The sequence below is a fragment of the Eptatretus burgeri genome, chromosome 2 (assembly GCF_056783735.1).
Source record: "Eptatretus burgeri isolate ZD-2024b chromosome 2, Ebu_testis_v1, whole genome shotgun sequence".
Lineage (NCBI taxonomy): Eukaryota > Metazoa > Chordata > Myxini > Myxiniformes > Myxinidae > Eptatretus > Eptatretus burgeri.
This window is the reverse complement of record NC_140962.1, coordinates 79,696,253-79,721,252: the sequence shown is the minus strand read 5'-3', so window position 1 is coordinate 79,721,252 and position 25,000 is coordinate 79,696,253. Positions and strand designations below refer to the sequence as shown.

The 25,000-nt window shown below is 39.6% G+C and overlaps 1 protein-coding gene across 1 annotated transcript in view; it reads left to right on the top strand.

The window, feature by feature from the left end:
* The window catches only part of CWC22 (CWC22 spliceosome associated protein), a 271,938-nt gene that overhangs the window by 156,359 nt on the left and 90,579 nt on the right, over window positions 1-25,000 (top strand). Inside the window, exon 16 of the mRNA XM_085869986.1 lies at window positions 22,026-22,086. Within this exon, the coding sequence (XP_085726112.1) occupies window positions 22,026-22,086 (61 nt within the window). The remainder of the gene's footprint in view (window positions 1-22,025; window positions 22,087-25,000) is intronic.

Here is a 25,000-nt window from a genome sequence, read left to right as displayed (position 1 = left end):
ACTTAAAGCTTTTGTCAGGTTTTTTTTCAATTCCTGTATCCTACGGGGCAAGCCATTTCCTTATCAAGGGCAGGCAGGGCATGCCGAAATATCTTAAGTGGCAGGCACGTGGCCAGCTTTGTCACATTTGTGGCACTTTTCTGGGTTCATAATTAGTGTGCGACAATTGTGTGGTCTGAAGGTCGGAGTTTGCATTGTTGCTTGAGGTTTTGAATGGTTGCAGATTTTCTGCACTCGATGAAGTTGTTTGCTTTTTTTGCGCTGAACTTGAATTGATTCCGTGTTTCAAAAAAATACAAACAAAAAACAAAAAAAAACCCCACTTAATTTACATATTGCTTGGGTGTGTGTGTGTGTGTGTGTGTGTGTGTGTGTGTGTGTGTGTGTGTGTGTGTGTGTGTGTGTGTGTGTGTGTGTGTGTGTGTGTGTGTGTGTGTTCGCGCGCGCGTGCGTGTGCGCGCGCGCTCTCTCTCGCCCTGGAATTTTCACTCCCTCAGCTGGGAAGGTGTGCGATGCTTGGACTGCACCTATGCTTTTGGCCAGACTAGACCCTTAACTATGCTTATTTTGGTGGGTGGAGGTTATTTTTTTCACTTCTTTGTTTGTTTGTATATCTCAAAAAGTTGTGGACAGATTCGGATGAAATTTGGTGGGCATATTGGTTATGTGAAACAGAAGAACCGATTAATTTTTGGTTAAGATCCGAATCTGGATCCAATAGTTATTTTTAATCGATTCATCACCATTGATAGATGTCAAAAACGATATAAAACATGACCTCAAAAAGTTGTGGATGGATTCGGACGAAACTTGGTCGGCAGGTTTGGTGTGTGAAAAATATGAATTGGTTTAATTTTGGTGAAGCTCCAAACTTGGATCTGGATCTGAGAATTGTTTGAAGTGATTCTTCACCATTGAGTGATTGTGCTAAAACAGACATATTAAACCTTTTTTTTAATGGATTCGGGCGAAACTTGGTGGATGAGTTTATTCAGTGACAAGAACAAGCCGATTAAATTTTAGTTCAGGTCCGAATCTAGATCCGGCCCATCAGTGGGATACAAAATGTAAACTAATCAGCCTGGCAGAGGTATGCGCATCATTGAGTGCCCTTCTAGTTTATGATTTAATCTTGGCTCATAACAATTTTGTTGACGTTTTACAAAAGTCGAAATAATTCCATCTTGATCGGGTGACGCAACCTGCATTATAATACAGTACATTAAACCCTCCAACAAAAAGGCAGAAAGTTTGAATAGTGATGATGATGATGATGATGTTATTTTGATTAATTATCTGAACGCAAATTGTGGATGTAGATCTGTGGCCACATTTGTGGACTCATCATTCTGAGAGGTTCTGGGTTGAAAGGGTCAACCTCTAAGAAGAATGGAGCCCTGCTAATGATCCAGGGGGTAGGAAAATGTATCCATTACTACAAATTAATGAGGTTCTTACTTTCAGTAAGCAACTGTTTTGAGGTTTGCAACAGAGATAAGTTAAGTGTAGCATTTAGTAGCATTGGTGTCATTTGCAACATCATTTAAGTGTTCATATTTTGCTTTAGTAAGAGCCATTACTGTTCAATAAATGATGAGATATGTGTGTCTTGCTTTCCAACATTATCAATGCAGGCCCCTTCTAAGCGATTCTTCTTTTGTTTTCGTTTTTTAAATTCCTTCTTCTTCTTCTTCTTCTTCTTCTTATTCTTATTCTTATTCTTATTCTTATTCTTCTTCTTCTTCTTCTTCTTCTTCTTCTTCTTCTTCTTCTTCTTCTTCTTCTTCTTATTCTTTTTCTGCTGTTCTTCCTTTTCTTCTTCTTCTTCTTCTTCTTCTTCTTCTTCTTCTTCTTCTTCTTCTTCTTCTTCTTCTTCTTCTTCTTCTTCTTCTTCTTCTTCTTCTTCTTCTTCTTCTTCTTCTTCTTCTTCTTCTTCTTCTTCTTCTTCTTCTTCTTCTTCTTCTTCTTCTTCTTCTTCTTCTTCTTCTTCTTCTTCTTCTTCTTCTTCTTCTTCTTCTTCTTCTTCTTCTTCTTCTTCTTCTTCTTCTTCTTCTTCTTCTTCTTCTTCTTCTTCTTCTTCTTCTTCTTCTTCTTCTTCTTCTTCTTCTTCTTCTTCTTCTTCTTCTTCTTCTTCTTCTTCTTCTTCTTCTTCTTCTTCTTCTTCTTCTTCTTCTTCTTCTTCTTCTTCTTCTTCTTCTTCTTCTTCTTCTTCTTCTTCTTCTTCTTCTTCTTCTTCTTCTTCTTCTTCTTCTTCTTCTTCTTCTTCTTCTTCTTCTTCTTCTTCTTCTTCTTCTTCTTCTTCTTCTTCTTCTTCTTCTTCTTCTTCTTCTTCTTCTTCTTCTTCTTCTTCTTCTTCTTCTTCTTCTTCTTCTTCTTCTTCTTCTTCTTCTTCTTCTTCTTCTTCTTCTTCTTCTTCTTCTTCTTCTTCTTCTTCTTCTTCTTCTTCTTCTTCTTCTTCTTCTTCTTCTTCTTCTTCTTCTTCTTCTTCTTCTTCTTCTTCTTCTTCTTCTTCTTCTTCTTCTTCTTCTTCTTCTTCTTCTTCTTCTTCTTCTTCTTCTTCTTCTTCTTCTTCTTCTTCTTCTTCTTCTTCTTCTTCTTCTTCTTCTTCTTCTTATTCTTCTTCTTATTCTTCTTCTTATTCTTCTTCTTATTCTTCTTCTTATTCTTCTTCTTATTCTTCTTCTTATTCTTCTTCTTCTTCTCGTGAACCCCCCCTAATTTTTTTTTTTTTTTTTTTACTTGTGACGTCAGTCGTGATGTCATAGCACAGTGGCCTGTCATTGGTTGATAAATAAATGGCCATAACTTGGGAACCGCTTGTCTGATTAATATCAAACCTTGAAAAGGCACATCCTCAGGTCCCCAGCAATATTTCTGGCAAGTTTCAATTCGATCGGACCAGTGGTTGTCAAGAAACGGCGGTCGCAGACACACACACACACACACACACACACACACACACACACACACACACACACACACACACACACACACACACACACACACACACACACACACACACACACGCACAGATTGCTGGAATTATAGATAGATTATTATTATTATTGTTAACTGTCAACTTTCAAAACATAAGGAAAGCAATGCATCAATTTTCTATTGTGGTCTTTGTAATCGAGCAAATGGTGCTGCCTGCAGTTCCTTTATCAAGTAGTAAATTTGTCTTGTCTTGTCTTGTATTGTTCGTATCAGGTTTGTGGTTTGACTATTATTGGTCCAACTAAATGACAAGATTTTGTGTTATGGACAATTTTGTGTTATGGACAATTGGTGGTGGTGTTTGAGCCCCTATTTTTCACGGTTGAATTAACACCAGGTGGGGTTGACTTCGCCTGTCATCCTTCCGAGGTCGGTGAAATGAGTACCAATGTACTGGTAATATGGGCATTGAATCGGCAGTATACCCGCATCCTTGTGCTGCATACAAAGGAGCAGGTTGTGTGTATGAATCAAATTGGTCTTTTGATCCTTTTATTAATTTATTTATTTACTCCCTTCCTTTATTTATTTTTTTATTTTTATTTTTGAATGAAATATATAATGGATACGAACATAAAATATATGCCAAGCAGAGATAAACAACATATGAGACATTGTAAATATGTTGACACCCACCTCGCTTTGCAGGAAAAGAAAGATTACTTCAGCAGGCTATAGAACAACAGGATAAGATATGTTGCAAGTTCAAGACAAAAGACCACAAAAATAAATAAATAAACCCTTTTATTCTTTGCTTTTAATTTTTTATGCAAACAAGTGTAAAATTTGGAATGCTTCCAAAACCAACATTTTGGTTGAGCAAGCGCAGATGCTTATGGAATTTTTTTCTGCGGCAAATTTTTCTGGGCTTCATTCCCGCCACCATCCCCCCACCCCCCTCCCAAAATCTATCCCCTTCCTTGCAAAGATTGTGTCATCTGGCAGTCTTCCATAGGCCGTTATGTGAGGCTTTGTTATACAGCAAGTAATCAGCTTTGCTGAAATGCCAGCAAGGGACTTGTATTAGTTTCCACAGTATTCTATGGTAAAAAAAAATTCAGCAAGAGTGTCATTATCATCAGCAGTAGGTGTAATTATTTGCTTGCTCCTTTTATTTTTTTAAACATCCCTCTGCTTTCAAGCTGATGCTCTTTGAATCCTCTCTGGTCAAATTTGGATAAGCATTAGATGAGGCCTATAAACAATGCTGTCTACTTATTTGAAGTGAATAAAGGGTGTGGGGTGGGGATGGCGGCAAGGGAAATAAAAAATTGTCCTCGAGGCTCATGAAGAAGCCCACACACGATCGTCACGAAGGACATCATAACATCGTATGTTTGAAGGTGTTGTTTTTGTGAGGATGTTTTGGTGCCCAAAATCCAATTAAGAATGGTGGTAATGCACCTATGAGGTGTATTCTAGCATGAATAACTAATGAAGACGCCCCCCTCGAGAAATTCGCTCACCCCTTGTCACACAAACAAGGTTTGACTCGCAATTTATGACAATATTTACCTGTAGATTTCAAAATCGATCTGTTGATTTTGAAACGTAGGTTTATGATGTCCCCTGAATATATAAAAAAAAAAAAAAATAATAGTTTGGCAGTGTTCTACAAAACAAAACACTGGATTCTGCTTCTGTTTTTACCATCGAGCTGTTAGAGCAGATGGTAGAATTGTAATTGTCTCGTCATGTTTTTCCCATTTGAAGGAATATTTACGGCATTTCCATTGGGATATGTGTGTGATTTTGTGTGTGATTTTTTTTCAGATGGGTCAGTGTGATATTTGTGTTTATGATTTTTCAAACAGGTCAGTGTGATATTTGTGTTTATGATTTTTCAAACAGGTCAGTGTGATATTTGTGTTTATGATTTTTCATACAGGTCAGTGTGATATTTGTGTCTGTGATTTTTCAGACAGGTCAGTGTGATATCTGTGTGTGATTTTTCAGACAGGTCAGTGTAATATTTGTGTTTATGATTTTTCATACAGGTCAGTGTGATATTTGTGTGTGATTTTTCAGACAGGTCAGTGTGATATTTGTGTGTGATTTTTCAGACAGGTCAGTGTGATATCTGTGTGTGATTTTTCAGACAGGTCAGTGTAATATTTGTGTTTATGATTTTTCAAACAGGTCAGTGTGATATTTGTGTTTATGATTTTTCAGACAAGTCAGTGTGATATTTGTGTTTATGATTTTTCAGACAGGTCAGTGTGATATTTGTGTGTGATTTTTCATACAGTTCAGTGTGATATTTGTGTGTGTGACTTTTCATACGGGTCAGTGTGATATTTGTGTGTGTGATTTTTCATACAGGTCAGTGTGATATTTGTGTTTATGATTTTTCAAACAGGTCAGTGTGATATTTGTGTTTATGATTTTTCAAACAGGTCAGTGTGATATTTGTGTGTGATTTTTCAGACAGGTCAGTGTGATATTTGTGTGTGATTTTTCAGAGAGGTCAGTGTGATATTTGTGTGTGATTTTTCAGACAGGTCAGTGTGATATTTGTGTTGATGATTTTTCAAACAGGTCAGTGTGATATTTGTGTGTGATTTTTCAGACAGGTCTGTGTGATATTTGTGTGTGATTTTTCAGAGAGGTCAGTGTGATATTTGTGTGTGATTTTTCAGACAGGTCAGTGTGATATTTGTGTGTGATTTTTCATTCAGGTCAGTGTGATATCTGTGTTTCTGATTTTTCAAACAGGTCAGTGTGATATTTGTGTTTATTATTTTTCATACATGTCAGTGTGATATTTGTGTGTGATTTTTCAGACAGGTCAGTGTGATATCTGTGTTTATGATTTTTCAAACAGGTCAGTGTGATATTTGTGTTTATGATTTTTCAGACAGGTCAGTGTGATATTTGTGTTTATGATTTTTCAAACAGATCAGTGTGATATTTGTGTTTATGATTTTTCAGACAGGTCAGTGTGATATTTGTGTTTATGATTTTTCAAACAGGTCAATGTGATGTTTGTGTGTGATTTTTCATGCAGGTCAGTGTGATATTTGTGTGTGTGATTTTTCATACAGGTCAGTGTGATATTTGTGTGTGTGATTTTTCATACAGGTCAGTGTGATATTTGTGTATGATTTTTCAGACAGGTCAGTGTGATATTTGTGTGTGACTTTTCAGACAGGTCAGTGTGACATTTGTTTGTGATTTTTCAAACCGGTCAGTGTGATATTTGTGTTTATGATTTTTCAGACAGGTCAATGTGATAATTGTGTTTATGATTTTTCAAACAGGTCAGTGTGATGTTTGTGTGTGATTTTTCATACAGGTCAGTGTGATATTTGTGTGTATGATTTTTCATACAGGTCAATGTGATATTTGTGTGTGTGACTTTTCAGACAGGTCAGTGTGACATTTGTTTGTGATTTTTCATACAGGTCAGTGTGATATTTGTGTGTGATTTTTCATACAGGTCAGTGTGATATTTGTGTGTGATTTTTTTCATACAGGTCAGTGTGATATCTGTGTTTATGATTTTTCAAAGAGGTCAGTGTGATATTTGTGTGTGTGATTTTTCAGACAGCTCAGTGTGATATTTGTGTGTGTGATTTTTCATACAAGTCAGTGTGATATTTGTGTGTGATTTTTCAGACAGGTCAGTGTGATATTTGTGTGTATGATTTTTCATACGGGTCAGTGTGATATTTGTGTGTGTGATTTTTCAGACAGGTCAGTGTGATATTTGTGTGTGATTTTTCAGACAGGTCAGTGTGATATTTGTGTGTATGATTTTTCATGCAGGTCAGTGTGATATTTGTGTGTGTGATTTTTCAGACAGGTCAGTGTGATATTTGTGTGTATGATTTTTCATACGGGTCAGTGTGATATTTGTGTGTGTGATTTTTCATAAGGGTCAGTGTGATATTTGTGTGTCTGATTTTTCAGATTGGTCAGTGTGATATTTGTGTATGATTTTTCATACAGGTCAGTGTGATTTGTGTGTGTGATTTTTCAGACAGGTCAGTGTGATATTTGTGTGTATAATTTTTCATACGGGTAAGTGTGATATTTGTGTGTATGATTTTTCATACAGGTCAGTGTGATATTTATGTGTGTGATTTTTCAGATTGGTCAGTGTGATATTTGTGTGTATGATTTTTTCATACGGGTAAGTGTGATATTTGTGTGTATGATTTTTCATACAGGTCAGTGTGATATTTGTGTCTGATTTTTCAGACAGGTCAGTGTGATATTTGTGTGTATGATTTTTTATACGGGTAAGTGTGATATTTGTGTGTATGATTTTTCATACGGGTCAGTGTGATATTTATGTGTGTGATTTTTCACATTGGTCAGTGTGATATTTGTGTGTATGATTTTTTTCATACGGGTAAGTGTGATATTTGTGTGTATGATTTTTCATACAGGTCAGTGTGATATTTGTGTGTGTGATTTTTCTTACGGGTCAGTGTGATATTTGTGTGTGTGATTTTTCTTACGGGTCAGTGTGATATTTGTGTGTGTGATTTTTCAGATTGGTCAGTGTGATATTTGTGTGTATGATTTTTTCATACGGGTAAGTGTGATATTTGTGTGTGATTTTTCAACCCAGTCAGTGTGATATTTGTGTGTGTGATTTTTCAGACAGGTCAGTGTGATATTTGTGTTTATGATTTTTCATGCGGGTCAGTGTGATATTTGTGTGTATGATTTTTCAGACAGTTTAGTGTGATATTTGTGTGTATGATTTTTCAGACGGGTCAGTGTGATATTTGTGTGTATGATTTTTCATACGGGTCAGTGTGATATTTGTGTGTATGATTTTTCAGACAGGTCAGTGTGATATTTATGTGTGTGATTTTTCAGACAGGTCAGTGTGATATTTGTGTGTATGATTTTTCATACGGGTAAGTGTGATATTTGTGTGTATGATTTTTCATACGGGTCAGTGTGATATTTGTGTGTGTGATTTTTCAGACAGGTCAGTGTGATATTTGTGTTTGATTTTTCAGACAGGTCAGTGTGATATTTGTGTGTTTGATTTTTCATACGGGTAAGTGTGATATTTGTGTGTATGATTTTTCATACGGGTCAGTGTGATATTAATGTGTGATTTTTCAGATTGGTCAGTGTGATATTTGTGTGTATGATTTTTTCATACGGGTAAGTGTGATATTTGTGTGTGATTTTTCATCCCGGTCAGTGTGATATTTGTGTGTGTGATTTTTCAGACAGGTCAGTGTGATATTTGTGTTTATGATTTTTCATGCGGGTCAGTGTGATATTTGTGTGTATGATTTTTCAGACAGTTTAGTGTGATATTTGTGTGTATGATTTTTCAGACGGGTCAGTGTGTATGATTTTTCATACGGGTCAGTGTGATATTTGTGTGTGTGATTTTTCAGATTGGTCAGTGTGATATTTGTGTGTATGATTTTTCATACGGGTCAGTGTGATATTTATGTGTGTGATTTTTCAGATTGGTCAGTGTGATATTTGTGTGTGATGTTTGAGGTAGGTCAGTGTGATATTTGTATGCGGTGATGCCTCGTGATAATTGGTGCACTTGTGTGTATTTTCTCATTTCCCCTCCTTATTGTTTGCCCTTCCACATTCCTTCCAATGAGAATTTTCACAAATTAATTTTAGTTGAATTGCCACTCCCAATTCATGTTTAACTAGCATCCGTTCAAGACAAAGTCTTCGATATCCCCCGCCATAGTAAATGAGGACAAGTAGCAAAAGGCACCATTTCAATTTATTCTTGATGTGTGTACCAAATTTCATAAAGAAATAGTGAATAGTTTTGCAACTATGCTCTGGAAACAAAGGTTAACCTCAATTATTTCTTAATACCCAACTTGTTTCCATGTAAAGTGACAGAATTTTTTTTGGGGGAAATCTCAAAATATCAAAAGGCACCAGTTCACCACTTGCTTGATATGTGTACCAAATTTCGTAAATATATCTTGAGGGGATTTGTAGTTAAGCTCCGGAAATGAAATGTGCGGACGGATGGATGTACGGACGGCCGTACGGAACCCATTTCTATATCCCCCGCCAACTTTGTTGCTTTGCGGGGGATAAAAAAACATAATCGGAAAAAGGTTAAAATGTCTCCTTTTCTATCCTTGCGTTGCCAGTTGCTGTCTCCCTCCCTCACGTCTTATGTGTGTTGTGTGTTAATATTTGGGTAAAAATATTACTCAGGTTTGATAAAATTCCGCTTTACCTTGTATTTCCTCCAATTGAGGTTACTCACTGATGTAAGCTGGTGACATCACCCCCTGTTGGTCCACCATTTTATAGGTCATCTAGATTGTAAACAAAGCGGACTCAAAATAACTGGAGATATATATACACAACTGGAAGTGGCTTGAGTTTACCTCATGTTGTTTATCATTTAGATAGCAGAGCAGGTGCTGATATATCCAGAAATTTGAAGTCGCTCGGGTCACAGATCCTTGTAACTTCCTGGGAAACTTGCTTGACCCCCCCCCCCCCCATGGAGAAGCGCACCAATGTAGAGTGGCTGCCTGACCTACAGTACCCAAATGTTTACATTTATCGAGTAAATACTTCCTATTACACAAAAGAGGTTATTAAAGCTTATAAGAGCCTGCACGGCTACAAATCGCCGGCTGGGTTTATGGGTGGTAGACTTGGAAATGTGCCAGAAAAAGAGGGTGCTTGTGATGTCCCAGGTAAGTATCAACCAATATTTATCATCAATGTCACACGATATTTCGAATGGGTTTGGCTTGTCATAAAACTCTGTGGGGCTGATTGACTGTTGTGACATTGCTCTTTCATGCTGTGACTCGGAGGAACTTCTACCAACTGATTACTCAATCGAGTCCCCAGCTCTATGACACCACCATTTTTGCTGACCCTAATCAACTAATGGTCCAGTTTAGCATTGGTTGTTAAATCTACCCTCACAAATGAATAGAGAGTGGTTACTTGGAATCTGGAATGTGGTATGATTGGCAACAACTCGGCATCCCTACCCATCACTTCATTGCTGGGTTTAATCAAAAGACAGCATGTTGCATTTCACAAACTATTGTTTGTTTATCTGTGAATCTCAATGAGGATATAAAATGAAGTGAAACGTGCAACAAGGATCTTTTATAACAGGACTTCTTGCTGCTGTCATTGTGGTTATGGTGGTGTTTGTTGTTGTTTTTGTTTGCGTGCTCCTTTCCTTTGCTAGTGTGTATTATTCACTTGCTTTGGGAGATATTACTGTTCTGGCGGACCCCGCTATTCACAGGGGATACATTCCTGTAAAATGCTTCGAATGTCGAACCCGCAAATGTCGGGGCATCATTTCAATTGAAAAAGGGGGGATTGGTTCCCAGCGGTTCATGATTTATTAGGCAAAATCAAAAATCCCATGAAAAACCATGAATACGCCGGCAAAAATCTGCGAAAACATGAAAAAAGCTGCGAATACATGAAACACTGAATTGCGAATGTTGAAGCAGGTTGCATTTTATAGACCGCAAACACACGGAGTCTGCGAATAGTGGGGTCTGACAGGAGATAATTTTGTGTGCTCCTGTGTCCATTACACTATATTGAAATGGGTTCCTGCTGTTGTGCTGAACCAGTTTCACATTGTAAATAGCAGCAGTGATTTGGGTTCTATAAAACAGTGTGCCAGTCAAGTTTGACCGACAAGATGGTGGACAAGGAAAGGCACGTGACGTCGTGTGAGAAACCTATACATATATATATATATATATATATATATGAATATGTATGTATATATGTATATATGTATGTATATATGTATATATATATATGTATGTATATATATATATATATGTATATATATATATATATATATGTATGTATATATATATATATATATGAATATGTATGTATATATATATATGTATATATATATATATATATATATATATATATATATATATATATATATATATATATATATATATATATATATGAATATGTATGTATATATATATGTATGTATATATATATATATATATATATATATATATATGTATATATGTATATATATATATATATATATATATATATATATGTATATATATATATATATATGTATATGTATGTATGTATATCTGTATATATATATATATATATATATATATATATATATGTATATGTATGTATATCTATGTATATGTATGTTTATCTGTGAATATATGTTTACATATCTATATATATATATATATATATATATATATATATATATATATATATATATATATATATATATATATATATATATATATATATATATATATATATATATATATATATATATATATATATATATATATATATATATATATATATATATATATATATATATATATATATATATATATATATATATACATATATATATATATATATATATATATATATATATATATATATATATATATATATATATATATATATATATATATATATATATATATATATATATATATATATATATATATATATATATATATATATATATATATACATATATATATATATATATATATATATATATATATATATATATATATATATATATATATATACATATATATATATATATATATATATATATATATATATATATATATACATATATATATATATATATATATACATATATATATATATATATATATATATATATATATATATATATATACATATATATATATATATATATATATATATATATATATATATATATATATACATATATATATATACATATATATATATATATATATATATATATATATATATATATATATATATATATATATATATATATATATATATATATATATATATATATATATATATATATATATATATATATATATATATATATATATATATATATATATATATATATATATATATATATATATATATATATATATATATATATATATATATATATATATATATATATATATATATATATATATATATATATATATATATATATATATACATATATAGACGGGAACTAGTCACGGGCCTTTCGGCCTCACCACGAACGTGCCAATCGGCCCCCTGCGTGGGATAGGGTTCGCCAAATTCGACCTTCCTAAGTACCCACGCGGAGGGTAGACCGGGCGATCGCACCTCACCGCAGGTGCACTCCGGTCACGGGCCACTTAAGCGACCCATTCCGTACTATCCGGATAACCGAGCGGTGTTATCGTCGGCCTCGACGGTTCCGATTAATTAACGGGCGTATTAAGCCCACTACCAACCCTTTACGTGAAGCAAGATGGAGATTCAATTAAAGAAAAGACGAAGCGAAACGGGAAAACAGTTCAACATAATGCACATTTATTCCGCGGCACACGGAGAGCACACATATACAATTGCAACAATTATGCACCAAAAGCAGATGTAACAAAAGAAACAACAATGCAGATCTACTACCGACTACGCGAGCACACGGAAACACTTACACAGTTTTACTTTACAGACGGCGCCGACAACACATTTACTCAAAAGCAAATGAAAAGGGCCACCCTCAAAGACAAGGGGGCAGACGGGGCCTGTGGGCTGCGAGACCGGGTGTATCCTACCCGTGTCTTGTGATGAGCCGCAAATGTCGCGGCGCTCCTTCGCGGGTTTCGTTAGCACTGCTTGGAGTTGGGGTGGGAACGGGGCCCCCTTTTGGCACGATCTCAGCGCGGGGGGGGGGGGGGAAAGGGGGGAATTGTTGATGCTCTGGGGAAAGAGGATAGCTGGCTTGCTTGGGTCCTGCGACGAGCGACTCCATTGCGACCTCGTCGCCGACCGCCGTCTTCCTTGCCTTGGACCCGAGCTATTCGACCTCCTCCCCAATTCTCTTCAGCCGACTGCAGCAAACCACCTCGACCGCGCTCCAGGCTTCAGGCTTCCCCTCTCTGCAGCTCCCCGACAGACTCCGAACCCCGACAGACTGCCACTCTCCAGACCCGACTTGACTCACGGCTCCACAGACTGTTCCTCTCCAGACCCGACTTGACTGCCTCGACCTTTTCTCCAACTGACTGCCTCGACCTTTTCTCCAACTGACTGCCTCGAACTTTTCTTCAACTCTGACTGCCTTGAACTCCCAAATTCGCCCCGCGCTCGGCGCTTTATAGTCCGGCAGGAGAACCCTTATGCAAATTTCTGGATCAGAATGAGCTCGGGGGTGGAGCCACGCTCGCCCATTGGACGGAGAAAAAGGGGCGTGAGTCTCCCCTGATCCTCAAATTTGCATATATCGATTCTTCACCGACGCGCCTGGAGGCGGGGCCAAACCGCCCCACGCCTGCTGATTGGACGGATCAGAAGTGGGCGTGTATCATTCCTGATCAGACTTCTCCTCGGAAAGGCCGCTATTTGCACCCGTGGCTCGGCGCGCGTCCCGTACGAGGCCAGGACAGCCTGACGCTCGGTGCCCACAAGCGGTGCGGGAATGGCCGCAGAAGGAGAGGCGAAGGTGGTGGAGTGTTTAAAGTGCTGGTCCATGGCCATGGCGACGTTTGGAATGGCGGTGATGCGATGTTTGCGGGAGCGAGTTGTGAAGGTAAAGGTCGTGGCTCTTGGCGTTGTTGTGAAGCGGCGTTGCGGTTGGTGGTTGTGTGATGGCGGTTGAGACGTGGTTGGTTCAAAATAAAGATAGAACAGAAAAAACGGCTATCTTAAAGGGTCGCAGCCCGAATGAATCACATTTATTCCCTCTAAACAACGGGTTTGGGGCTAACTACACATGTACTTACAGAGATATCTCACCTACGGGACCTGAATGGTGGTTTGCAAATTTCCTCAACCACAACAATATATATATATATATATATATATATATATATATATATATATATATATATATATATATATATATATATATACATATACAGACATATACGTATGTATATCTATATATATATATATATATATATATATATATATATATATATATATATATACATATACAGACATATACGTATGTATATCTATATATATATATATATATATATATCTATATATATATATATATATATATATATATATATATATATATATATATATATATATATATATATATATATATATATATATATATATATATATATATATATATATATATATATATATATATATATATATATATATATATATATATATATATATATATATATATATATATATATATATATATTTATATACACATATATATGTATTTATATATCTCCGAATATATCTTCCTGAAGTAACGTGTTCAAAATATGTATGCTTTTGTGTATTGAAGCAGTTTTAAGCAACTTTGTGATTCAGACCAATACAACTATCAATGCTATTCTGCTGTCTTGTGTGTAAAGAAACCTGAGCCTTGTTGCATTCGCATTTAATTATTTATTTTTGATATTGGCACAATAAACTTTCTTTTATGGCAGGTTAAAAAATAAAGTTTTTTTTCTGTATGTATGATATCCTCTTAAATCATAAGATCTTTAACTCTTTACTTGTGTTGCTTTTCAGAATAAGATGTACATTGTACAGTAATACCTCGCTTAATGCTGCCCTGTAGAATGTTATTTCGTGAGAGCTTTGTCCTGGAGAAAATAATGACGAAAGAAAAAAACGTATATTAAAAAAATCCAGAACGCACAGGACTCGCTGAGTAAACTCACCCACCGCCATTGTTTTATTGTATGCACATGCTCTGAGCCAATCAGCTCTGTTTAAGCCACCTTAGTTTTGCAGCAGGATGAGCCTCCTCCTACCTCATCTCCCACCACTGCCAAGTGGGAGGTGTATGAGCAGAGTAAGAGTGACAACAATTATCTTTTTTATTGATGCTTGTGTACATATCGTTACGGATCTGGAAGCCATATGCATTCAACATACAGATGTCCCAAGAGTCAGTTATTCCGTTCAGTACATGTGAGACAGGTCCCTTACTTTTATCTAGTGGGAGAATCAAAGGTGTGCGTTGCGACGGTGTAGGTAGGTTATATCTTCAAACCACATATCCTCCAACGCCACATCCAGCGGACCATCCAGCCTGCTGCTGAGCGAGCGCTTCGCTCTCCCAACCCGAAACCCCGCCCAGGAGGGGCATGCCGTGGACCCATGTCCAATCGGGGTGGACGGTGACGTGTGCTTCACCGAAACCATGAGATGTCTTCCTTCCACCCAGGAAGGGCATGCCGTTGAACCCTGTCCAGTCAAGGCGGACAGTGGTGTGTGCTTCACGGAGCTACGCCCCGTACGAAGGCTCTTTTGTTCCCTTTCGTGGGTATTTAAGAGAAGGGGGCGTCTGAAGAAGGAGGAGAAGTACGAGATCTGTGTGGATCCAATGAGAGTGAGAGGAGACTTCCTCACCCGTACGACATCACCGCCACCGCCAGTTATACAATTCGGTTGCGTGCCGTCTCCCTGGCATTCCACGGGGAGAAGTGGGTCCAGTCCGCGACGCTGATCTCTGCCCGGGTACTCCGTCTGCTCCACGCGAATTCCTCCATAGGCACGAGCCCCCGAGCTGAACCACCATTGACAGGTGCCGCACCGTGGAGCATCCCCTACCTCCAGCTGCAGGTACCCCGCCGAACTGCGACCCCCAGCTCGTCTCTCCTTCTCTGGCTGCGGGGGTCTTCAATAAAGCATCTGTGTGTGTCTGAGTGTGTTGGGCCCGTATTTAAGTAGAACTGTATCAATGTTTTTATTTGATCATTGTAAATATTGTTCCGAATCTGGCAGCCATTTGCACACAGACAGAGAGCAGTCCCCGCAGTTCACTTATTTTGATAAATATGTGTTTTTCGTCGAAATTCCCATTTGACAGAAGGATGGGACCCTGTGTGTGCGCTGTGAGTTATTTTATAGTCTGGTTTATTACATCTTCAACAACAACAACACCAACAACAACAACAACGGCACCGTCCCTCACTCAACCCAGTCCCCATTGGCATTGCCCACATGTTTTTGGCTGAAGGCGTGGGCGGAGCCTTCATCACCTCAGATCGAGGCTCCGCTCCAAGGAAGGGTATGGGACGTTTTCTCCAGCCAATGAGCGAAGGACGAGCATCGCAAGTGCACCCCAGCCAATGGGAGGCCAGCGTGCCGAAAAAGCTACGACAGAGCCTCTTCGGGAGGCGGGCCTCCGAGACGCCTCGACACACCCCTCGCGATTGAACCGTCCAATCAGGAGGTGAGTGGGAGGAAAAAGAAATCGCTTCCACCTCAAGAGAAGGAGGGTTGGTCGTTGTGAGAGCGTCTGCAGTCTTGGTGGTGATTGGCTGCGTGTGCAGTCTTGGTGGCGATTGGATGCGTCTGCAGTCTTCGTGGCGATTGGCTGCGTGTGCAGTCTTGGTGGCGATTGGCTGCGTCTGCAGTCTTGGTGGTGATTGGCTTCGTCTGCAGTCTTGGTGGCGATTGGCTTCGTCTGCAGTCTTGGTGGCGATTGGCTTCGTCTGCAGTCTTGGTGGCGATTGGCTTCGTCTGCAGTCTTGGCGGTGATTGGCTTCGTCTGCAGTCTTGGCGGTGATCGGCTTCATCTGCAGTCTTGGTGGCGATTGGCTTCGTCTGCAGTCTTGGCGGCGATTGGCTTCGTCTGCAGTCTTGGTGGCGATTGGCTTCGTCTGCGGTCGTGGTGGCTTGGTCTCCGTCGTCGTCTGCTTCCCTTTGCGGTGGCCTCTCGTGGTAGTGGCGGCCGAGCAATCAGTAACGTGGGCCGTGGACTTCGGGTCGTGGGTTTGAGTCCCACCGTGGTGGTTTGGAGTCTGTGTGACCGCACGATGCAGGAAGGTACCCCGGCCCGCCTCTACTGAATAAAGACCCATTGGGTCCATTTTCGTGTGTGTGTGTGTGTGTGTGTGTGTGTGTGTGTGTGTGTGTGTGTGTGTGTGTGTGTGTGTGTGTGTGTGTGTGTGTGTGTGTGTGTGTGTGTGTGTGTCCGTGGGCCCCGTCTGTAAGTAGAATTGTTAAGTGCCTTGTACATTGTGAATTACATTTCTTATTCGTGATAACTGCTCTGTGTCTCCCTTCCCGATTATTGCCTATTGTTAAATAAATCCCCGTGTTAAATGTTCCAGTTCGTTGTTCATGTTTTCTTTCATTGACCTAGCATGGTTCAGGCTTGAGAAATAGTAAGGCCTTTGGTGCGGTAACTTGTCATTGGGACCGGCGCAGCTCTGGTAACTTTGCTCGGTTACACTGGACCGAGATCGCGAGAGCGACCCGATTTGACAGAGCCCGTCGAGGGTGTGGTTTCCCCGGTAGCTAGACTGCGTGGTTACTTAGGTACATTGGATCTAGACAAAATAACCCTATGCAACGCAGTCGAGATATTGGCGTTCCACGGTCGATTAAGCAACCCGCCGGCTCGCGGAGTTATCCGAGCGACGGCCGACAATTCCGGAGAGTCCGTTGGGGATCAACTTAACCTCCCCCACCTCATGGTTGATCTTGCCACTCACCCCGGCCTGCAACAATATTTTATTAACACTTACTGATATAATAAAATTTTTTTTTAATCTACAATACAATATGTTTAACATATTATTATTAGTGCTATTACCAATACCTCATTGAATCCCTCATATACCGCTCATGCTTCAGAAATAATGTTGACAGGTGTCCCTCTCCATGTAAGCAATGGTATTGTTGCGAATTCGCGCCTGCCGGCGTGCGGACGGCCACGTAACTCGAATCGCGGCACGTCGCCCACCGGACGGATAATTCTGTCGTGGCCCTCTCGGGCTAACGCCGGGAGCTAGTCACGGGTGGGCCTTTCGACCTCACCACGATCGTGCCAATCGGCCACCCGCGTAGGATAGGGTTGTTCGCCAAACTCGACCAACCTAAGTACCCACGCGGATGGTAAACCGGGCGATCGTACCTCGCCGCAGGTCGACTCCGGACACGAGCCGCTTGGGCAGCCCGTTCCGTACTATCGGGATAACCGAGCGGTGTTATCGTCGACCTCGACGGTTCAGATTATTTACCGGGCGTTTTGCGCCCACTATGAACCCTTTACATGAAGCAGGATGGAGAGTCGATGGAGAAAAGACGAAGCCAAACGGGAAAACAGTTCACGCAATGCACATTTATTTCCTGGCACACGGAGAGCACGTATATAGAGCCATAGTCAAAATGCACATAAAGCAACCGCAACAATAAAAGCAACAACGACGCAGAGTTAATACCGACTACGCGCACACACGGCAACACTTATACAGTTCTACTTTACAGACGGCGCCAACACACATTTACACAAAAGCAAAGAAAAGAAGCCACCCTCATAGACAAGGGGGCAGACAGGCCTGTTGGCCAAATTTGCGCGTGACCTGGAGGAGCGGCCAGGTCCGCGAGACTGGGGGGGTCCTTCCCGCGTCCTCGTGACGTTCTGGCGGGCGAGCCGCAAATGTGGCCGCGCGGCTGTGCCCCGACTCCGTGCTCCTTGGCAGGTTTCGTTGGCACGATGTTTGGAGTGGGGTGGGAACGGGGCCCCCTTTTGCACTATCTCAGCGCGGGGGAAAGGGGGAATTGTTGATGCCCTGGGGGAGGTAGATGGTTTGCTGGCTTGGGTCCCGCGATGAGACGAGCGATTTTCCCCACACTGTAACCTCGTCGCCGACCGCCGTCCTTCTCGCCTCGGACCTGAGCTCCCTTGCTTGCAGTTCTACCGCCACTCTTCTCCGTTCTGCACTCTCCTCACCCGACCGACTCGACTCTCTTTTCCAAACTCTCTCGGCGAGTCCAGAACCCCACCTGACTCATTCGCCTTGCGCTCACCTTCTTATAGGCTGGCAGGAGCAGCTAATATGTAAATATTCGGATCAGAATGACCTCGGGGGCGGAGCCACGCTCGCCCATTGGTCAAGGGAAACGGGGGCGTGAATCTCCCCTGATCCTAGAATTTGCATATATCGACTTCACACACACGCGCCTGGAGGCGGGGCCAAGCCGCCCCGCGCTCGCTAATTGGATGGAGGAGAAGTGGGCGTGTAGTGTTTTTGATCCGAGTTTTCCCCTCGGAAAGGCCGCCATTTGCGTTCGCGGCTCGGTGTGTTCGGCACCAAACGCCGAATGGGCCCGAGACAGCCCGACGTTCAGTGTTCACAGGTGGTGAGGGAATGGCCATAGAAGGAGAGAGGTGAAGGTGGTGGAGGGTTTTCGGTGGTGGTTTGATGGTTATGGTGCCGTTTGGGAATGGCGGTGATGCGATGATGTCGGAGCGTAGATGTCGGAGCGTTGCGGTGGCGTGGTTGTAGTGTGATGGCGGTTGACATGGTTGGTTCAAAATAAAGATAGAACAGAAAAAATGGCGAACTCAAAGCATCGCAGCCCAGATGAATCACATATATTCCCTCTATACAACGGGTTTGGGGCTAACTACACATGTACTTAGAGATATCTCACCTACGGGCCCTGAATGGTGGTTTGCGAATTTCCACAGCCGTAACAGTATAATGACTCCTTTTCGTGCATTTTCGATTTGTTCTCTCTTTTCCAGGAAGGCATCCTGTGCACTAAGTGATGCATCACTGTGCTCTAAAAGATTAAAGCAAGATTAGCTATACCTGCTGCAGGACAAGTGACTGCCTGTGGGCAGCGGCATGGATGTTTTTGCTGCTTGGTGTTTGTGTTTGTCAGTTGAGTGTGACCTTTTGTTAAAAATCGAAAATATAATTGAAGAAGGGTGTGTTGTGCCTTTCTTGACTTAACAAAAGCTTGGCAGACGAGAAGCCTCACCGTTAATGGAATGTAAATTGGGCGTTGACAAGTTATTTCACCTTTTCCTTTGGTATATGATGAAAGGTTGAGATTTCATCAGGAACAAATCTGCTACTTTATTGTTTAGCCCCTAATTGCTGAATCTGGGATCTTCCATTTTGGGGTCTCAACCTTTTATCAAGTCGTAATTTACTTTTTATCACTGCAGTAGGAAATGTTTGAAAATCATTTAATTTGTTTTGTCACTTGGCTTTTGGTCGACTTGTAAGGAAATTTATTTGCACCCTTGTCATATTTAATACCAACACCCACTTATAATTGTCAGGAAATTGTAAAGTTACATTAAAAATTTGGAAGACAAACGGTTTCATTTTGACTGATGATTATTATGGTTTTTCTGTTGGACATCTTTCATTTTCCCCTTTGGTTTAATTCATGGGCAAATGAATATAATAAATTTCTACCTTTTTTTACTTCTAATCTCTCGATCGAGTGCAGCCTTTGGCTGCTGGTTGCATCATTGGTTGGGACGCAGCAATGCTGCTGATGCAGTGTCCCCCTTACCAGTGCACTGGTACTCATTTTGCCGACCTCGGAAGGATGACAGGCTGAGTCAACCTCCTGGTGTATTAATTCAGCGGCCCAACGGGGATTGAACTCAGGACCCTAGGATCCCAAGCCACCACCCTAACCACTTAGCCAACACCAGGCTTTTACTTCGAATTAAAGGGAGTGATGAAGATGTCTTTTGTGTCAAGATTGCTGGATCGTGCCTTGCCCATGTCTCATTAAAAAAATGTTCACATTGTGGTGGTTTTCCCCAAAAAACCACATGAATTTAGCTTTTAAACTGCATTCAACATTGGGAATTGCTATGGAAAAAAAATATTCGGTTTTTGCTTCCTTTAAACTCTGTATTTTGACCTGTGACCTTGGAAATTAAAAGAGAGTCCAGGTTGATGGGGGTGCAAAAAAAAAAAAAAAAAAAAATATATATATATGTATATATATATATATATATGTATATATATATATATATATATATGTATATATATATATATATATATGTATATGTATATATATATATATATATATATGTATATGTATATATATATATATATATATGTATATATATATATATATATATATATATATATATGCGAGTAAACTGCACATTTTAGTTTTCAAATTATTTGTATTGTTCTGCAGATGTATGAAAGTCAACAGTATAATTACTCACACTGTGGCCGTGCAACAGTAGAGGTTAGCACCCTCTGGGGTAGTATTGGACTCAGAGAAAACAATGGTTTTAGTCACCACCTCTGTCGAGCATGTTCTCGTGACAACACACGTGAAGCGAAAAGCGGGGTTAAGCAATTTGTTCATGTCGGTCGGGAAGTCCATCTGTCTGTCTACAAACGTCAGTTTATGATCGAGGAACAACTTATTTAAATTGAATGTTATCCATGAACTGGAAAACAAACATGCCATTTTACAGTAATTTGTCTCTGAATTCTTCCTGATCACACATGTGTGGAGAGGAGTGAGAAATTCTTTTTTTTTATTCTGTCTGCCTATCTGCCTGTCTGGCAGTCAAACAAAATTAAAAAATCATTCCAACCAGAAAGCTCACTGTTTTTAAGGACTTCATGAAGGACACAAACAGGCCTGAATAACAAATGTAATGTGTTTGATCGGGTGATGGAATAGACACTGCGTCAATGGCGGTAAAACAGCGGTAAATTCCGTAATTTGTTAATACATACGACTTTTACAATCTTTATTTTATTTAAATCGAATTATACACTTGAATGCTCTATAACACAAATCGCCTTGTTATCACTTCCAAGAACCTCCAGTTTCCAGTACTTGGACATGTTAAATAAGGTGGTATATAAGGGTGATATACATGACTGCTTAAACAGTGCTAAACTTGTGGAATTTGTTTTTAACAATCTTTAAAATCATTATTTTATTTAAATTGAAGAACAGTATATATTTGAACACTGCTTGGGGTAACGTGTTCTCTCAACTCTCTAGTTTCTTTATTGAGGGACGTATCGTCACTCCTTGTCATTCAGAATATATTTCAACAGTGTGCTTGCCTCCAGCAGAAAACTTGAGACTAAGTTTAAAGTCTCTCAAAGAGTAAATTATAATTGTCACAAATATGATCATTACAAGAAACCATTGAGTGACCCAAGTGGCACAAACTATAAGGCCTTGGATTCGGTGTCAACTGTGTGCAGTAAGTCTGTCATTCCAACTCTACTTTTCTGATTCTCATCTCTGCTTTTTGTTTTTGTCCTTTGCTCTTACAGCTTGGACTTTGAGGAATGTGCACACAAGCTGTTAAAGATGGAGTTTCCTCCAGGGAAAGAGGTGAGTGCTTTGAAACTGTTTGTGCTTCAGCATGATTTTTTTTAATGCGAGGTCCTCCCAAAATGTGTGTTCAACCCTTTTAACCCAGTTTCCTGTTTAAATTAATTTTTGGTGACAAGTTTAGTTTTATGAAATGAAATTTGTTTTTTTGGGGTTTTTTTTCATCATTGAGTTTGTTCAAATCAGAAGTTAAACATGCTTGCTTTGTCAACATCCATTGACAGAGATTTGTAATTCATGATATCATAACTCTTTGCTGGCAATGAAAACATTCAGCACTAAGCAGTGTGAGAAAGGTGTAAACAGTGAATGGGTGACAAACTTGTGGATTTATTCAGTGTTTGTAAGTTACCTTAAAGAATCAGTGACTTGTTTCTTTATTTTTCTGCATAAAAGGCCGCTTTACAGTGAAGTCAGCATGTTTCCTGGAAGCCAAAGCAAAACACCTCATTTTGGAGTTGTTTTCTTTCGTGGTCTTTGTCGTGTAATAATCAATGGAAAAATGAAGCAACCATTCCTTGTTGCATTTGTGATCCATTGTTGGCTGGGAAGCAGCATAGGATTTTTTTTTAGCTCATCAGGGTCGGTGCATCTGCCTCCACAGAAGTGACTGAAATTGGGACAATTGTATTTTTCAACCTGTTCTGCCCCATGTGTCCTCCCCCCTCCCCACCCTTTGAGATCATTCTTCCTGACACGCATTATACCAAATGTCTCTCTGTTGTGTCCCTCTCCTCTCCCCCACTTCTACTCTGTTCTGTTTTGTTCTTCTGGTTAATTATGTTGTGAAGCTCTTCCATGAGTGTCAACTTCATATTCGAAAAATATTGTCTGGGAGCTCCACCTCTGACCAAAAATTTTATCTTTGCTTTAGAGAAAAGCTTGATTGCTTTTATAAAGTGAAACGTAGACTTGTGGTGCTCTAACTTCACAACCATTGACATGTCTGGTTGTGGTTTGATTTTTAAAATGGTTTATCTCGTGTGCACTATAATTTTGTGCTGAACAAGGTTGTAATGGTTTTATCAGTTTGTCACGTAAAATTGGTGAGTTTAAGTCAAAAATACTCATTGCAAAGCTTTGCCTTGCTATCATTTCACAGCCATTTGAGGGCTGGCAGGATTGCCGAGAGGTACACGCATTCACCTCGAAGTTGTCCAGCCGAGGTTTGAATCCCAATCCAGTTATAAACCATCATCCCGGGGTTTCATGGGCAGGGCGATTCATCAGTGTGTGCGCCGTTCCTCGGATGACGTAAAACAGGCATCCTGTATGCTCGCATTCGTTGGTGGATATTAAAGATCCCACATTGTCCTCCCTTGAAGAATATGTGAGCTATTGCCGGCACCATGACCAAATTCCAAATTCCTGCCCTAACCAGCAGAGGGCATTACATCAGCAGCACAGCTGTGTGCTACCCCTCAGTGTTGTGCTGCACATGAAAGAAGAACAGCCATTTAACCTTTTTTGGGGTCAATTCTGCCTGTTGCAGACCTTCCAGTTAGCAAGTAATATTTACTGGAAAACTGCAGATGTATGCAACATTGTATTGAAGGTTTAAATTTTTTTTTTAATGAATCGTGAATCTTCAAAAATATTTACCTCCTCCACCGAAGGTGAATGGAGTTTATGTTTTCACTCCTGTCTGTTTGTTGGGTGGTCGCTAGAGTACCCTTATTGTCGGGTTGTGTGTGTGTGTGTGTGTGTGTGTGTGTGTGTGTGTGTGTGTGTGTGTGTGTGTGTGTGTGTGTGTGTGTGTGTGTGTGTGTGTGTGTGTGGGCTGGGAGTGTGCGCGTTTGAGTTTCGTTGCTCAGCAACCACCCGTTGCTCTGCAGTGGCCGAAAAACCGCGTATGGTATTTTCAATACTTGTCCTACAGTTTTGAATGTGGAGAAACGAGACTTCGGAATTAAACACTTCGAGATATTTAGAAAATTTTACTCGAGCCGATTTTTGATTTAGGTTTTATTTTTCAAATGGTTGTCCTTCAAAAATAGGGTGTCTATTTACCATCATTTTTTTTCGTTTGTTTGTTTGTATGTAATGGACAGCTGTGGAGGCCAGAGGAGTCAACCAATTTTGATGAAACTTGACAGGGAGGTTCATACCAGGATCTAGTTCTATGCTTTTGAGCATCGTTGATTTGGACACCACCGTTGCCCAACAACGGGACTTTGAAATTTTAGGAAAATCCTAAAAAAATATTTTTTTCCTAAATCAAAAATGGGCTTCCAGGCTTTTATGCGCACTATCACCAACCTCTTTGTCAAAAATTTTCAGCCCGATCCGTCAAAAACTCTATGACTAGTATGCAATTATGTCGCGACCACTCATGTCGCTTACCGGTTTGTTATCTTGCCAAAACGAAGTTTTTGCAAGATATGTTAGTCAGGTTGGATGTTTTTTTTTTGTTTGTCTGTAATCACTTATAAAAAGTTCTGCAGAGCACAGTTATCATTGGAAATTTTTGTAACTTCGCATATCAGATGCCTATAGAGGTCCCTTTCAGCGCATAAAATTTTGAAGGTCAAGGTCAAGGTCACTTTGTCGCAAATCAGGGGAGTCGACGAAACCCTTATTTTTTGAGTAATTTTGATCGGATCGTCTTCAAACTTCATGGGAATATAGTTCATGGTCTGGCGCTCAGCTGATTAATTTTTGGTGGCGATTGGCCTTGACCTTCATGGTTAGCACCTAAGGTCAAACATTTGACCCCAAGGTCAAATTTTCAAGTTTTAGGAACCATATCGTGTAGTACCTCACATTGAACACCTCGATGAGTGCTTTCTAGATATGTCAAGCTTGAGACATTATGACGTCCTTTGGTGACGTTATGATGCAAACGCATATTTTTCATGGTTACTCTGTAGAACGATTCTCATTGGAATCTCTCGTAGGCAGATATTCCTCAAGG